We start from the raw sequence: 16,677 nt of genomic DNA, 5'->3' as shown, positions 1-16,677 counted from the left end.
TATTTCCGGGTCACGTTCTCGTATCAAGTGCGCTTCCGGTTACGTCATAAAATGCAAAATCTTTTTGATATTTATTAATAAAAGATAGTTTAAAGAATAAACTAGTTAATAAAACAAATATCAACACATTGTAAATATTATTTTCTTGAATGTTTGCGAAGCAGACGACGTTTGATCATAATCTGGAAACTAGAACATTTTTTCCAAAAAAATGTGTTTTAACATTTGAAAGAAAAAAAATTGAAGGGGAAAAAATCAATTTGTTCTTTTATGAATTAATGAAAGTGATACAGAAAAGAAATATAGTAAAGATCGTTTAGAAGCTTTCCAATACTTTAAACTTTTTCAAACGCGCATCAGCTCGAGATTAGGTCCTGTTTACAAAATGGCGACTGGAAGTAGCAAGGCGGATTAAATTGGAATTTAAATTGCGTTTATTTCGGCAAGTAAGCATTGTTCACAAAGCCCATGTGGTCTGTTCATCTAATTTAGTCAAGATGTACTCAGAACAGTCGTTGTTTAGTCGCTAGGTTCATTTACAAAATAATTAGGATTATTATATAAACTTATTGTAATAATTACTGCACGAAATTGGAACAAAATAATTGGTAGCCAAGAGTGACCAGTGTTCAGGCAGGAGAGGAATCAATCGAAAATTTGATTAATTTTGATAAATCTTTAAAATTACGAACTAAAACCGCTCAAATTAAAGAGATATATATCAAAATTTACGATACATTTCAGAATAAAACAACACCAATAGAAAAACAAAACAATCGTTCTTTCATTTTGTTTCAGGCATAGACAGTTCGACAAAAATATAATATTTGTTTTATAGAGCACAGGAACAAGAAAATATGGTTTTACTCATTTACCCCTACGTTTTTAAATTGGACTTGCCCAGTCTTTGATTTCGTAAAGTTCCAATTTGACTTTAGGAGTTAATGAGTTAAACATTAACCAAACGTGTTTAGTAATTTTGACATTGCGTCTGTCAGCGTTATAGCTGAAAACGCTTAACACTTTGGAACAACTGATTTAATTTCTTTTTTATGTAAATCCTTTGTCCTTGTCATATGTTACTTTAATTAGAAATTGATTTCGAGTCCTTCAATTTCTTGTTCAGATATATCGACGATATGCTGTTTGAAATAGAAAGATATTTACTGACCACATTTATATATTTTCCTTAGTTTTAAAAATCAAGGACAAGGCCACTACAGTCGCTTTTATGTCAGCCGCTTTCCTTGAGCCTAACTTACAACTGTGCGATATGTGGGACGATTTAGACTTTCCTTCTGTGAACTTTCCCTTTCTTGACAGTAACACCCTTGCACCCCTACCTACGGTGTTAACATGTTCCAGCTTGCTTTGAGTATCATGGCTTACGTGATAGATATCGACTGCTGACGGACAAACTTACAACATAGAATATGACCAGTTGTATGGTCGCCATCGCGATCTCTTTGGGGAATATGCTATTTCTTTATTCGATATTAAAGTCGATGCTCTTTCGTGCGCTTTGTGGTTTGGTTGTTTCAACCTGAGTTCTCAGTTTGAAGGACGTGACAAAACTTACATTGGACCTCAACTTAGCGTCGATTAAGCAGAGTTATATCAAACCCAAATGTATGGCGTCGATAAGTCCAAAACTTACATTGGACCTCAATTTAGCGTCGATTAAGCAGAGTTATATCAAACCCAAATGTATAGCGTCGATTAAGCAAAACGCTATTAGACCTAAATGTATAGCGCCGGTTTATCATTCGGAAACACGTGATCCTATTCTCGATGTACTCTTACAATGATCTTCGTGTAAATCTTTCATTTATTTATATATTTCGCCCTGATTTTAACAATTTTGAATTTGAATCATTGTTTTGTTGACACATTGGTAATATATTGTTGTTTATTAATTGTTATATTTCTACTGCAGTTGTTACTATTTCTTAACCAACACGCTTTTCAATAAGCGGCAGAGTTGTTGACTAAACTTTGACAATCGTTAGTTTGATTTGGTTAAACTTTTGATTATGTTATGTGGCGACTCAAAGAAGAATGCCCTTTGACTTCGTGCAAGTTCTTTTCGGATATTCAACCGCGATTTAGAACAATAGTGGATGTGTTTAGTATATTTAAGGATTGACCTTCGTCTTGACTACGTATACGGTAATATGAACGCAATTAGCAACGAAGATTCAACTGTGTTCAAACTACCGTATACGTCGTCGAAATGAAGGTCATTACCTATCTTTACATCATAAAAAAATGTTCAAATGCTATGAACAGAAAAACAACAGACGAAAAACAACAGACGAAGCGGGTAGCTACGATGGTTACTACGGTAGCCGTGGTTGCTAGGATAATATAGTTCCAGTAAATTTCGAGAATACGCAGTGAACAACACTGTAATATTAATTAGCATTTCTATGACTTAAATATTAATTAGCCTTTCTATGACTTATGTTACAACTTTTCTATGATCGATATTTATTTAAGCCATGTCATTTCAACAGATTTTATTGACATGGTGTTATGGTCAAATGGATCGAGTAACGGGCAAGCCTATATACATTCTTTCGATAGGTGACCAGAGTGTTACAAGAATATTATTGAACTTTAGCTAATTATATTTTATATTTTATATTTTATAATTACACGTGTACACCTGAGTTACTATTTAACATTCAATACAGTTAGGTAGATAGACCAAATGTCCATTTGCAAGTACTGCACAGGTCATCACAACCTAAACTGTGTATTTATTTATTTATATGTAACTATTTAATCTACTTTTTAGTATACAGAATTAACCCGATATGTACATTTATCAAAAGTAAAAGTAAAACGTTGTGTAGAGGAGCACAAAATAAATAAGTGAAAATAGATATTTATTACATAATCAAATAATTTCACAATTATGTTTCATTGAAAATTACAGTTTTTGTCAATATAATGGCTTTCTAGATCTTGTAAAAGTTTAAACGTTTGGATTTCCCTATAGAGTAATGTATATCACGAAGCATTAGTCTTTTTGTATTACCTTTATAACTAGGACAGCCATATAAAATAATGTCAATACCGATATGGTTATGGTCAAAGACATAATTACTGAGTGAGTTGAACAAATAAATCCGAAAATCATAGTAAATAGGACATTTTAGAAAAACATGAGAGACTGTTTCCAATTCATCTTAACAAGTACATACTGGACTATCAGTTAGGTGGTCATGATGCAAATCAAACTTTAAATCGCTACAATAATTTCTACATCTAAAAGAATGATTTTTGCCCTTCTATCACCTTCAGTTTTGAAACTTTTAACAGATTCACTATCAGTTATAGTATTTTTTTTATCTAACAGCCATTTAAAACTTGCAAGTGTAGAAGTGTCAAAAAGATTAGTATCAGTGTTGTTAGCTGTGCGGCACATGAAAGGAAAGAAGCTGTCAAAGTAGCTATTAGTTCTGCATATTGGTGGGTTAAAAAGTCTAGTTTGTCGGAGAGAATAATGATTTTCATTAGGATTGTATGAAAAGGGAATCAATACATCTTGAAAATATTGCGGTGAGATTCCATGCATTAATTTATACATCATGATATGTTTGTGTTTCTCTCTTCTGGCAGCCAGAGTTTCCCAACCAAGTTTGGTATAAAGTGTATTATGTGATGTTCCCGAGCGAAGGCCTGTAATAATTCTTGCTGCTTCTAACTGTATAGATTTTAGAAGATCTGTTGATTGTTGTGTGCAGTTAACACAAACTATGTCAGCATATTCCAAAATTGGCCTAAACATTCAGTATAAGTTAAAATTAATGTTTTTCGATTTACTCTAGTTTTTATGTAACGAAGAATGTTGACTCTGTTGTAAGCTGGTTCGAAGATGCGTCATCTTTAAGGGTAAGTCCTAAGTGTGTATGTGATGTAGTGTCTGTAATTTGGCTGTTTGAAAAGTTAAAAGTGGGGTGATTTGTGTTATGTTTCCTTGAAAATATAACTGATTTAGTTTTTTTAGGGTTAAATTTTATGTCCCATGTGTTTGCCCATTCATTCATGTTAGTAAGGACAGATCCTTGAGGTACCCCTGCATTTATAACATTGAATTGAGAAAGATAACCCTCAGTACTAACTCTTTGCATTCTGTCTGTAAGATAATTTTGGAACCAGATAAGAAAATGTCCATCAACGCTATATTTTTTTAGTTTATGTAGAAGACCTTGGTGCCACACACGGTCAAAAGCTTTACTGATGTCACAAAATATAAACCTTAACTCCTTTCCCTGGTCCATATTACTAACAAATTCATTATATATGAACAATAATTGTTTTACTGTAGAATCACCTGGTGTAAATCCTGACTGATTCTTAGTTATTTAATAGAACTTTCAACTAGGTAATTATACAGATATTTGAAAATATTTTTTTCCATTAATTTACTAAGACATTAAGTTATTGAGATATGTCTATAGTTTGAAACATCATTGGTTGAACCATTTCCTTTATAAATAGCATTACTGTTTGCTTGTTTCCAACTATTTGGTATAGTCCCTGATTCTAAAGATTTATTAAATAACAGTGTTGAGGGGTAATCTCAGAGAGGAACTTAGCTTTTTAACAATTTTAGGGATAACACCATCAGGACCTGGTGGTTTATTAACATTAAGACTATTATTAATTTGGTCAGCGACATCTTGTTGAGTGACATGGATATTTGTCAGTGAAAATGGGGTGAAATGTTGTGCTGTTTGAGGGAGTTCAAGGTCAGGTGATGATGTAGAGATATTAGTAAAGTGACTGTTTAGGATTTTAGCTTTATCAATTGGAAGGTGAATGACCTGATTGTTAGATTCAAGAGGGGGCTTTTATCGACACGAGGAGTTTAGATCCGTTCACTCCCTATAGATATTTGATATGTTTTCCGAGTTTGCTCAGTTTTATGACCGGGTTAAGTGTATTGCAGCACGGGGTTCTCTTCGTAATATGATGTGACAGTAAACAATGTTTTAGTAGTTTAAAACGCATTTATTAATTTGGAACACACCATATTCATCAAATTATATTAATAACTCTATTTTGTTTCCTGTACACACATATCAAATATACGAATTCTATAATGGTCATTTTAGAACCTAAATTGGTGAGGTTTGAGGTTATTGTGCGATTAGGAAGGCAGATGGTACATATTATAAATAAGAGTATTAGATGATATAACTCACTCAAAATGATCAAACAGTCAGTGTATACTGACACAGCCAATTTATAATGTTAATAAGCGTTTACTTAATTGCTTTTCCCGTGAAATATGAGTGACACATTGCAAGCATTACGTTCATACAATTTTAATGAACATACACTATCGCAGCCTTTTTGTGCTCTATATGAAGTTATGCTTCTGTTAACACTAATATTAATTCATGGAAAGATACATATCTGCATTATTACTGCACGAAATGGGAACAAAATAATGGGTAACCTTGATTGGGCAGTGTTAAAGCAGGAGAGGAATCAATCGAAAATATTGATGAATTTTGATAAATTTATAGTGATATTCCTACTGTCCCCAACTACGATGTTGACCTGCAACAGTTGATTCGGTATTCAGGAGCTTGCTCCGAATATCGTGACGTGAAGTACTGACGGACAAACTTACAGCAACGGGTTTCCAAAGAAGCTATGTCGACAAGTTATATAGTCTCCTCATGATCTCATTGGGAAATATGCTTTTTTCTGTATCTGATACTAAGGTCGATGATTTTTTAACTGTGCTCTTTAGTATGCTTTGTGTTTTACGAGTGTGGTACGAGGCGATTCAAAGAAGAGTACCCTTTGACTTGACTTCATGCAAGTTCTTTTCGGATATTCACCTGCTACCCACTTTGATTGTATTTTCTCTTTGCATAGAATTTGAACATTGTTTTATGATGTAAATATAAGGATTAACCTTCATCTTGAAAACGTATACGGTAAGCATGAATGCAGTTGGCAACGAACATACTAAACTGCGTGCATACTACTGTATACGTCGTAAAAATGAAGGTCAATCCCTGTATTAACATTATAAAAATATGTTCAAATGCCATGGAAGAACAAAAACCAGTCGAAGCGAGTTGCTTGATGGTTACTACGGTAGCCGTAGTTGCTAGAATAATAAAGTTTTAGTACACTTTGAAAATACGCAGTGAACAATACTGTTTGTCTTCTTTTCATCACTTTTAAATGTTAAATTAAATAATATTAATAGCTCTTAGAACATTTGTATTTATTTATAACGGTCGTTATGGTCACGCATTGACACACTGCTCTGGTAGTGACACGGTCGAACTTCGCAATAGGAATCCGCCATTATGAACTTAGGAATTCTGAATGTGCATGAAAGGAATATAAAGTTTGCCAGCATCCTTTTGTTTAATGAGCCTTTAGTCACTGCGTACAGTGTAAACGCTCATTTATACGCAGTCAGAGTTTACAAAGACGTTTGTTTGTGTTTTACGTCCTATTAACAGCTATGGTCATTTAAGGACGTGTCAGGTTTTGGTGGTGGAGGAAAGCCGGAGATCCCAGACTTACGGCCAGTATCTGGCGACTGCCCCACGTAGGCCTCGAACCCGCGACCCGGTGGTGGAGGTCTAGTGGTAGCAGAATGTCAGACTCTTTAACCATTTGGCCATCGCGACCTTACAAGGTTAAGAAGGGAGAGATGTTAATATATGGTGTATAGCCTAACGCAAATTGAAATACAGCAACGCAACATATCTTCAAAATTCAAGTACACAAGCAAATCACTCACATGAAAGCTTGTTCTCATCCGCTACAAAATTAAGTCCGCTAAAGTATTCGATGTTTATGCATTAACATGGGGAACATTTCTTATCAACATTTCTGATAAATTGATTAAAAAGCTTGATTTTTGAGGAAACATGAGTGTGAAAATGGGTTGAAATGTTGTGCTGTTTGAGGGAGTTCAAGGTTAGGTGATGATGTAGAGATATTAGTAAAGTGACTGTTTAGGATTTTAGCTTTATCAATTGGAAGGTGAATGACCTGATTGTTAGATTCAAGAGGGGGATTTTATCGACACGAGGAGTTTAGATCCGTTCACTCCCTATAGATATTTGATATGTTTTCCGTGTTTGCTCAGTTTTATGACCGGGTTAAGTGTATTGCAGCACGGGGTTCTCTTCGTAATATGATGTGACAGTAAACAATGTTTTAGTAGTTTAAAACGCATTTATTAATTTGGAACACACCATATTCATCAAATTATATTAATAACTCTATTTTGTTTCCTGTACACACATATCAAATATACGAATTCTATAATGGTCATTTTAGAACCTAAATTGGTGAGGTTTGAGGTTATTGTGCGATTAGGAAGGCAGATGGTACATATTATAAATAAGAGTATTAGATGATATAACTCACTCAAAATGATCAAACAGTCAGTGTATACTGACACAGCCAATTTATAATGTTAATAAGCGTTTACTTAATTGCTTTTCCCGTGAAATATGAGTGACACATTGCAAGCATTACGTTCATACAATTTTAATGAACATACACTATCGCAGCCTTTTTGTGCTCTATATGAAGTTATGCTTCTGTTAACACTAATATTAATTCATGGAAAGATACATATCTGCATTATTACTGCACGAAATGGGAACAAAATAATGGGTAACCTTGATTGGGCAGTGTTAAAGCAGGAGAGGAATCAATCGAAAATATTGATGAATTTTGATAAATTTATAGTGATATTCCTACTGTCCCCAACTACGATGTTGACCTGCAACAGTTGATTCGGTATTCAGGAGCTTGCTCCGAATATCGTGACGTGAAGTACTGACGGACAAACTTACAGCAACGGGTTTCCAAAGAAGCTATGTCGACAAGTTATATAGTCTCCTCATGATCTCATTGGGAAATATGCTTTTTCTGTATCTGATACTAAGGTCGATGTTTTTTTTAACTGTGCTCTTTAGTATGCTTTGTGTTTTACGAGTGTGGTACGAGGCGATTTAAAGAAGAGTACCCTTTGACTTGACTTCATGCAAGTTCTTTTCGGATATTCACCTGCTACCCACTTTGATTGTATTTTCTCTTTGCATAGTATTTGAACATTGTTTTATGATGTAAATATAAGGATTAACCTTCATCTTGAAAACGTATACGGTAGCATGAATGCAGTTGGCAACGAACATACTAAACTGCGTTCATACTACTGTATACGTCGTAAAAATGAAGGTCAATCCCTGTATTAACATTATAAAAATATGTTCAAATGCCATGGAAGAACAAAAACCAGTCGAAGCGAGTTGCTTGATGGTTACTACGGTAGCCGTAGTTGCTAGAATAGTAAAGTTTCAGTACACTTTGAAAATACGCAGTGAACAATACTGTTTGTCTTCTTTTCATCACTTTTAAATGTTAAATTAAATAATATTAATAGCTCTTAGAACATTTGTATTTATTTATAACGGTCGTTATGGTCACGCATTGACACACTGCTCTGGTAGTGACACGGTCGAACTTCGCAATAGGAATCCGCCATTATGAACTTAGGAATTCTGAATGTGCATGAAAGGAATATAAAGTTTGCCAGCATCCTTTTGTTTAATGAGCCTTTAGTCACTGCGTACAGTGTAAACGCTCATTTATACGCAGTCAGAGTTTACAAAGACGTTTGTTTGTGTTTTACGTCCTATTAACAGCTATGGTCATTTAAGGACGTGTCAGGTTTTGGTGGTGGAGGAAAGCCGGAGATCCCAGACTTATGGCCAGTATCTGGCGACTGCCCCACGTAGGCCTCGAACCCGCGACCCGGTGGTGGAGGTCTAGTGGTAGCAGAATGTCAGACTCTTTAACCATTTGGCCATCGCGACCTTACAAGGTTAAGAAGGGAGAGATGTTAATATATGGTGTATAGCCTAACGCAAATTGAAATACAGCAACGCAACATATCTTCAAAATTCAAGTACACAAGCAAATCACTCACATGAAAGCTTGTTCTCATCCGCTACAAAATTAAGTCCGCTGAAGTATTAGATGTTTATGCATTAACATGGGGAAAATTCGAGGTTCTTATACACCGCTCTATTACAACCTAGTTTGTAGGTCGTCTCGAAGTGGTTCACAAATAATTATCCGTGGTTATAGGGCCTTTGCAACCAGCCAAGGTCTTTTTCAACTCCATGGGGTGCATACAGCCGAGGCCCCCGGCTAGCATTCAACAGTTCTAGTAATGCCCAACCACGTACTCAATTACAGCTGAGTAGACTGGAACAAGCGGAGTAAAGTAGTTTGTTCAAAGATACAACACAGTGCCATGACGTGACTCGAACCGGCAACCCTTCGGTCACGAGCCCGGCGTCCTAGACTACCGTGCCTCCAACTAGTGTCCAATCTGTCTCGAAATAACAGGTTTGGCGACGCATTATTCGCAACGGAGGCAGCTATTTTTACAGTTACATATGAAGTCTGTGTCAATTTGGCAGCAGAAATTTAGGAAAATGTTATTATTTTGGTAATCACATAGGCGTCTGTATTGGTTTGTGCCTAGTGATCTACATGACGATTTTCTTGTGATCTCAGTGCAAAACTTTAATTGTGATAAAGTCATTCAACTGAACCTCGAGGCGTAGCATCTATTTGTTGATATAACACAAAAACATGTAGTGTGGTTTAACAGGAAAAGGAAAGTTATACAAAGGTGGCAAAAAAAAAACCCAATTGTTGTGGAACGAACATATCCGGGACTGTGTCCTGGAAGACCTTTTTCATTAATCGAATTTTCTGTGATAGTTGCAGGATAACTTATCTTTTTATAAATCTAATAATTTATAGTCACAAAAGGTTACGGAAAATACGAATTTATTTTAAATAATTGCGTAAATAATGTACGACTGTTTGTTGAAGCTATCTATATTTGCGATCTAAAATAAATCGATTACAAATTATTCAAAACTATTAATATGAATAAATATGAATGAGTACAGTATTTACAATAGTATCTATATCTTCCTTGTAACCAAGACAAAAAGCTTTAACGTTGTACCGAGTACTCTATTTATCTAACCCATCCAGTGTGCCTAGTTTTGTTTACTCGACGCATGGGGACTAATTTAACTTGATTGATTTTCATTTACCTCAGAGTTGTGACCTATTTTTTCGACAACGAATCGTTTAAGAGTGACATAATTGTCTCGATGTTAAACAAATATAATAATACATTGTGCGGCCTTATTGTGTGTTTTTGTTTTCGTATTATTGATTTACATGGAATGTTAACGCCCTGATAGAGATAATTAACTACGAACTTTTTTTGACTCGATGACTAATGATGAGCATAGCAGACTTGAAGCAGTTTGCTCAAAAGGTAAAAATATAAGGTTATAGTTCCAGTTTTACGTCCTATTGTCAGCTATGATCATTTAAAATTGAGCCAGGTTTTAATAGTGGAGGAAAGCCGGAGTACCAGGAGAAAGAAACAACCGACCTGCGAAGTGATTGAACCTTTAAAATTTGGAAATTGATACAGTATGTCCAATATCAATAATACCGCATCATGCTGCTGCTTAAAAGATAAGTGATTGCACCTTTTAAACTTCGGTAATTGATACGGTATGTCCAAAATTAAAAATGCCGCATCACACTGCTGATTTACACATAAGTGATTGCATCTTTAAACTTCATTAGTTGATACAGTATGCAAAATAATAATAATACCGCATCATACTGCTGGATTACACATAAGTGATGAAACCTTTAAACTTCAGTTATTGATACAGTATGCCAATTAATAATAATACTGCATCATACTGCTGATTTACACATAAGTGATTAAACCTTTAAATTACGGTTATTGATACAGTATGTCCAATATTAATAAATTGCACCATACTGTTGCTTTACACATAAATGATTGCACCTTTAAACTTCAGTAATTGATACAGTATGTCAATAATTAATAATACCGCATCATACTGCTGCTTTAAACATAAGTGATTGCCCCTTACAATTTCGTTAATTGATGCAGTATGCCAATTATTAATAATACCGCATCATCCTGCTGCTTTAAACATAAGTGATTGCACCTTTAAACTTCGGTAATAGATACAGTATGTCCAATATTTATAACACAGCATCATACTGCTGCTTTAAACATAAGTGATTGCATCTTTAAACTTCGGTTATTGATACAGTATGCCCAATATTAATGATACCGCATCATACTGCTGTTTTACACATAAGTGATTGCATCTTTAAACTTCATTAGTTGATACAGTATGCAAAATAATAATAATACCGCATCATACTGCTGCTTTAAACATAAGTGATTGCACCTTTTAACTTCGGAAATTGATACGGTATGTCCAAAATTAAAAATACCGCATCACACTGCTAATTTACACATAAGCGATTGCATCTTTAAACTTCAGTAATTGATACAGTATGACAAATAATAATAATACCGCATCATACTGCTGATTTACACATAAGTGATTGAACATTTAAACGTCGGTAATTAATACAGTATGCCAATTAATAATAATACTGCATGATACTGCTGATTTACACATAAGTGATTGCTCCTTTAAATTACGGTAATTGATACAGTATGTCTAATATTAATAATACCGCCCCATACTGCTCCTTTAAACATAAGTGATTGCCCCTTAAAATTTCGGTAATTGATACAGTATGCCAATTATGAATAATACCGCATCATACTGCTGCTTTACACATAAGTAATTGCCCCTTAAGATTTCGTTAATTGATACAGTATGCCAAATATAAAAAATATCACATCACACTGCTGCTTAACGCATGAGTGATTGCACCTTTTAACTTCGGTAATAGATACAGCATGCCCAATATTAAAAATACCGCATCATCCTGATGATTTTCACATAAGCGATTGCACCATTAAACTTCGTTTATTGATACATGAATGCCCAATATTGATAATACCGCATCATACAGCTGCTTTACTCATAAGTGATTGAACATTTAAACGTCGGTAATTAATACAGTATGCCAATTAATAATAATACCGTATCATACTGCTGTTTTACACATAAGTGATTGCATCTTTAAACTTCATTAGTTGATACAGTATGCAAAATAATAATAATACCGCATCATACTGCTGATTTACACATAAGTGATGAAACCTTTAAACTACGATTATTGATACAGTATGCCAATTAATAATAATACTGCATCATACTGCTGATTTACATGTAAGTGATTAAACCTTTAAATTACGGTTATTCATACAGTATGCCCAATATTAATAATACCACATCATACTGATGATTTTCACATAAGTGATTGCACCATTAAACTTCCTTAATTGATACTGAATGCCCAATATTGATAATACCGCATCATACTGCTGATTTACACATAAGTGATTTAACATTTAAACGTTGGTAATTGATACAGTATGCCAATTAATAATACCGCATCATACTGCTGATTTACACATAAGTGATGAAACCTTTAAACTACGGTTATTGATACCGTATGCCAATTAATAATAATACCGCGTCATACTGCTGATTTACACATAAGTGATGAAACCTTTGAATTACGGTTAATTATTGATCCGGTATGCCAATTAATAATTAAACTGCATCATCCTTCTGATTTACACATAAGTGATTGCTCCTTTAAATTTCGGTAATTTATACAGTATGCCCAATATTAATAATACCGCATCATACTGCTGCTTTACACATAAGTGATTGGACATTTAAACGTCGGTAATTAAAACAGTATGACAATTAATAATAATACCGCGTCATACTGCTGATTTACACATAAGTGATGAAACCTTTTAATTACGGTAATTGATACAGTATGCCAATTATTAATAAAACTGCATCATACTACTGATTTACACATAAGTGATGAAACCTTTAAACTACGGTAATTGATACAGAATGTCCAATAATAATAATAATACTGAATCATACTGCTGCTTTACTTATAAGTGATTGCACCTTTAAACTTTGGTTATTGATACAGTATGCCAATATTATTAATACCGCATCATACTGCTGCTTTACACATAAGTGATTGCACCTTTAAACTTTGGTTATTGATACAGTATGACAGAAAGAAATTACACCGCATCATACAGCTGCTTTACTAATAAGTGATTGCACCTTTAATTGATACTGAATGCCCAATATTGATAATACCGCATCATACTGCTGATTTACACATAAGTGATGAAACCTTTAAACTACGGTAATTGATACAGAATGTCCAATAATAATAATAATACTGAATCATACTGCTGCTTTACTTATAAGTGATTGCACCTTTAAACTTTGGTTATGGATAAAGTATGTCAGAAAGAAATTACACCGCATCATCCAGCTGCTTTACTAATAAGTGATTGCTCCTTTAAACTTTGGTTATTGATACAGCATGTCAGAAAGAAATTACACCGCATCATACTGCTGCTTTACTTATAAGTGATTGCACCTTTAAACTTTGGTTTTTGATAAAGTATGTCAGAAAGAAATTATACAGCATCATACAGCTGCTTTACTAATAAGTGTTTGCACCTTTAAACTTTGGTTATTAATACAGTATGTCAGAAAGAAACTACACCGCATCATACTGCTGCTTTACTTATAAGTGATTGCACCTTTAAACTTTGGTTTTTGATAAAGTATGTCAGAAAGAAATTACACCGCATCATACTGCTGCTTTAGTAATAAGTGATTGCACCTTTAAACTTCAGTAATTGATACAGTATGTCAGAAAGAAATTACACCGCATCATCCAGCTGCTTTACTAATAAGTGATTGCTCCTTTAAACTTTGGTTATTGATACAGCATGTCAGAAAGAAATTACACCGCATCATACAGCTGCTTTACTAATAAGTGTTTGCACCTTTAAACTTTGGTTATTAATACAGTATGTCAGAAAGAAACTACACCGCATCATACAGCTGCTTTACTAATAAGTGATTGCACCTTTAATTGATACTGAATGCCCAATATTGATAATACCGCATCATACTGCTGATTTACACATAAGTGATGAAACCTTTAAACTACGGTTATTGATACCGTATGCCAATTAATAATAATACCGCGTCATACTGCTGATTTACACATAAGTGATGAAACCTTTAAACTACGGTAATTGATACAGAATGTCCAATAATAATAATAATACTGAATCATACTGCTGCTTTACTTATAAGTGATTGCACCTTTAAACTTTGGTTATGGATAAAGTATGTCAGAAAGAAATTACACCGCATCATCCAGCTGCTTTACTAATAAGTGATTGCTCCTTTAAACTTTGGTTATTGATACAGTATGGCAGATAGTAATAACACCGCATCATACTGCTGCTTTACTAATAAGCGATTGCACCTTTAAACTTTGGTTATGGATAAAGTATGTCAGAAAGAAATTACACCGCATCATCCAGCTGCTTTACTAATAAGTGATTGCTCCTTTAAACTTTGGTTATTGATACAGCATGTCAGAAAGAAATTACACCGCATCATCCAGCTGCTTTACTAATAAGTGATTGCTCCTTTAAACTTTGGTTATTGATACAGCATGTCAGAAAGAAATTACACCGCATCATACAGCTGCTTTACTAATAAGTGTTTGCACCTTTAAACTTTGGTTATTAATACAGTATGTCAGAAAGAAACTACACCGCATCATACAGCTGCTTTACTAATAAGTGTTTGCACCTTTAAACTTTGGTTATTAATACAGTATGTCAGAAAGAAACTACACCGCATCATACTGCTGCTTTACTTATAAGTGATTGCACCTTTAAACTTTGGTTTTTGATAAAGTATGTCAGAAAGAAATTACACCGCATCATCCAGCTGCTTTACTAATAAGTGATTGCTCCTTTAAACTTTGGTTATTGATACAGTATGTCAGAAAAAAATTACACCGCATCATACAGCTGCTTTACTAATAAGTGTTTGCACCTTTAAACTTTGGTTATTAATACAGTATGTCAGAAAGAAACTACACCGCATCATACTGCTGCTTTACTAATAAGTGATTGCACCTTTAAACTTTGGTTATGGATAAAGTATGTCAGAAAGAAATTACACCGCATCATACAGCTGTTGCTTTGTCCTTTCATCGGTGATGCTATAGGCAAATACAAAAACGGCCAATCTGCTGTTGAAACAAAATGGAGAACGATTCCGTAAAATCCCTCAATTTCATGAGAACAAGGAATTATTGATCAGCTGAAAATTCAATAATTAGTGAAGTGTTTATATTTTGAGCCGAGGCTTTTCTCAAAAGAGATTACTGTGGGAAGTAGAAATCCAACAGTAGAATCAACCGTTAAAAAAAATGCACGTAACACACATACCACATAGCAAGCATCTAAACGTAGCATAAATACTTTTAAGTGTTACAACAATGCACCAGAACTACATTCTAGTAACATAGTATATACATTATAGTAACTTAGTATATACACTATAGTAACATAGTATATACATTATAGTAACTTAGTATATACATTATAGGAACATAGTATATACATTATATTTACCTATAAGCGTAACAGTTGTATACATTAAAGTGTAACAAAAAGCACTAGAAAGAAACTAGTTGCATAGCATACATGTAAAGTAAACCAAAATTAGTAACGAAATGATTCCTAATTAAGACTATTCTAACTTAACATGAAAGCGTTAACGGACTGTCGACGCTTTAGGCATTTCAAAAGGAACAATATAAGAAATAAGAATACTACTCACTAACTGCAGTCACAAGAATTCCCAGCACAACAATTATCAATGTCTTCTTTTTCACCGGGAAATGCAAATCCCTTGTCCTCATTGTGAGAAAAATATCCATGATGTTCCTCTAATGGCGAGTTTTTTTATGAAAGCAACTTTTCAAAATATCTGTAAATAAAAAATTCACTTTAACAACCTACAAGTTCAGCGATTCACGCCGCGATTAATCAGGATGCACCGTATAAGTAGATATATTACATCGCTAAGGCATTATTGATTAACTTCTGTTTTGCAATTTTCATTGGATTGGGTGCTTTCAAAGCATTGGATTGGTATTGATTGGTTAGGCTGTGTGCTATTTGTAGATTTTTTTTAAAAGGTAACATTAAAACCATCAGTTTAGATGACGTCAGAGTTGTTTTTATGTTTAAGCAGATTCAGCTTTCAGGATGGTCAATTAAAGTTTGGCAACGTATAGTGTAACTGCAAACACGCATAATCCTAACCTTTTAATGTGCCATGTTTGGTATTGGTAAGTATATTAAGTGGTTTCGACCATGCAAACCACATAACATATGTTGTTATTGATTTGATGGTGTGTACGAAGCTAGCATACTGCAATATCATGATTTTCTTGCGTATTGCCCGCTCGGTTATATTGCCAGCACACCTCAAAATATCATATTTAGGAAATAAAATTTGCAGATTGCTCGCTCCGGTAGATTGCCTGCAAGTTATCTGCTACTTAAAAACTGTAATGCGCAATGAATACACATGTACCTATAGTTGTTTGGAAACATTTTGTCGCATTGCCTGTGTCTTCAGATGGCAAGCATTGGGCATTTTGCTGTGTAAATAACGTTGTCTATATGCAAGAAACTACTGTACTACTCATACAATCGGTGATTACTCATGGCTGGGG

The 16,677-nt window shown here is 34.2% G+C and overlaps 1 protein-coding gene across 1 annotated transcript in view; it reads right to left on the bottom strand.

Annotated features, from left to right (window-relative positions):
- LOC110465101 overlaps window positions 1–15,963 on the bottom strand; it is a 77,475-nt gene extending 61,512 nt beyond the window's left edge. Inside the window, exon 1 of the mRNA XM_021520687.1 lies at window positions 15,774–15,963. Within this exon, the coding sequence (XP_021376362.1) occupies window positions 15,774–15,873 (100 nt within the window). The 5' untranslated portion in view covers window positions 15,874–15,963. The remainder of the gene's footprint in view (window positions 1–15,773) is intronic.
- Window positions 15,964–16,677: the final 714 nt, after the last annotated feature.

The sequence above is a fragment of the Mizuhopecten yessoensis genome, unplaced genomic scaffold (genome assembly GCF_002113885.1).
Source record: "Mizuhopecten yessoensis strain PY_sf001 unplaced genomic scaffold, ASM211388v2 scaffold11055, whole genome shotgun sequence".
NCBI classification, from domain to species: domain Eukaryota; kingdom Metazoa; phylum Mollusca; class Bivalvia; order Pectinida; family Pectinidae; genus Mizuhopecten; species Mizuhopecten yessoensis.
This window is presented reverse-complemented; position numbering and strand designations above follow the sequence as displayed.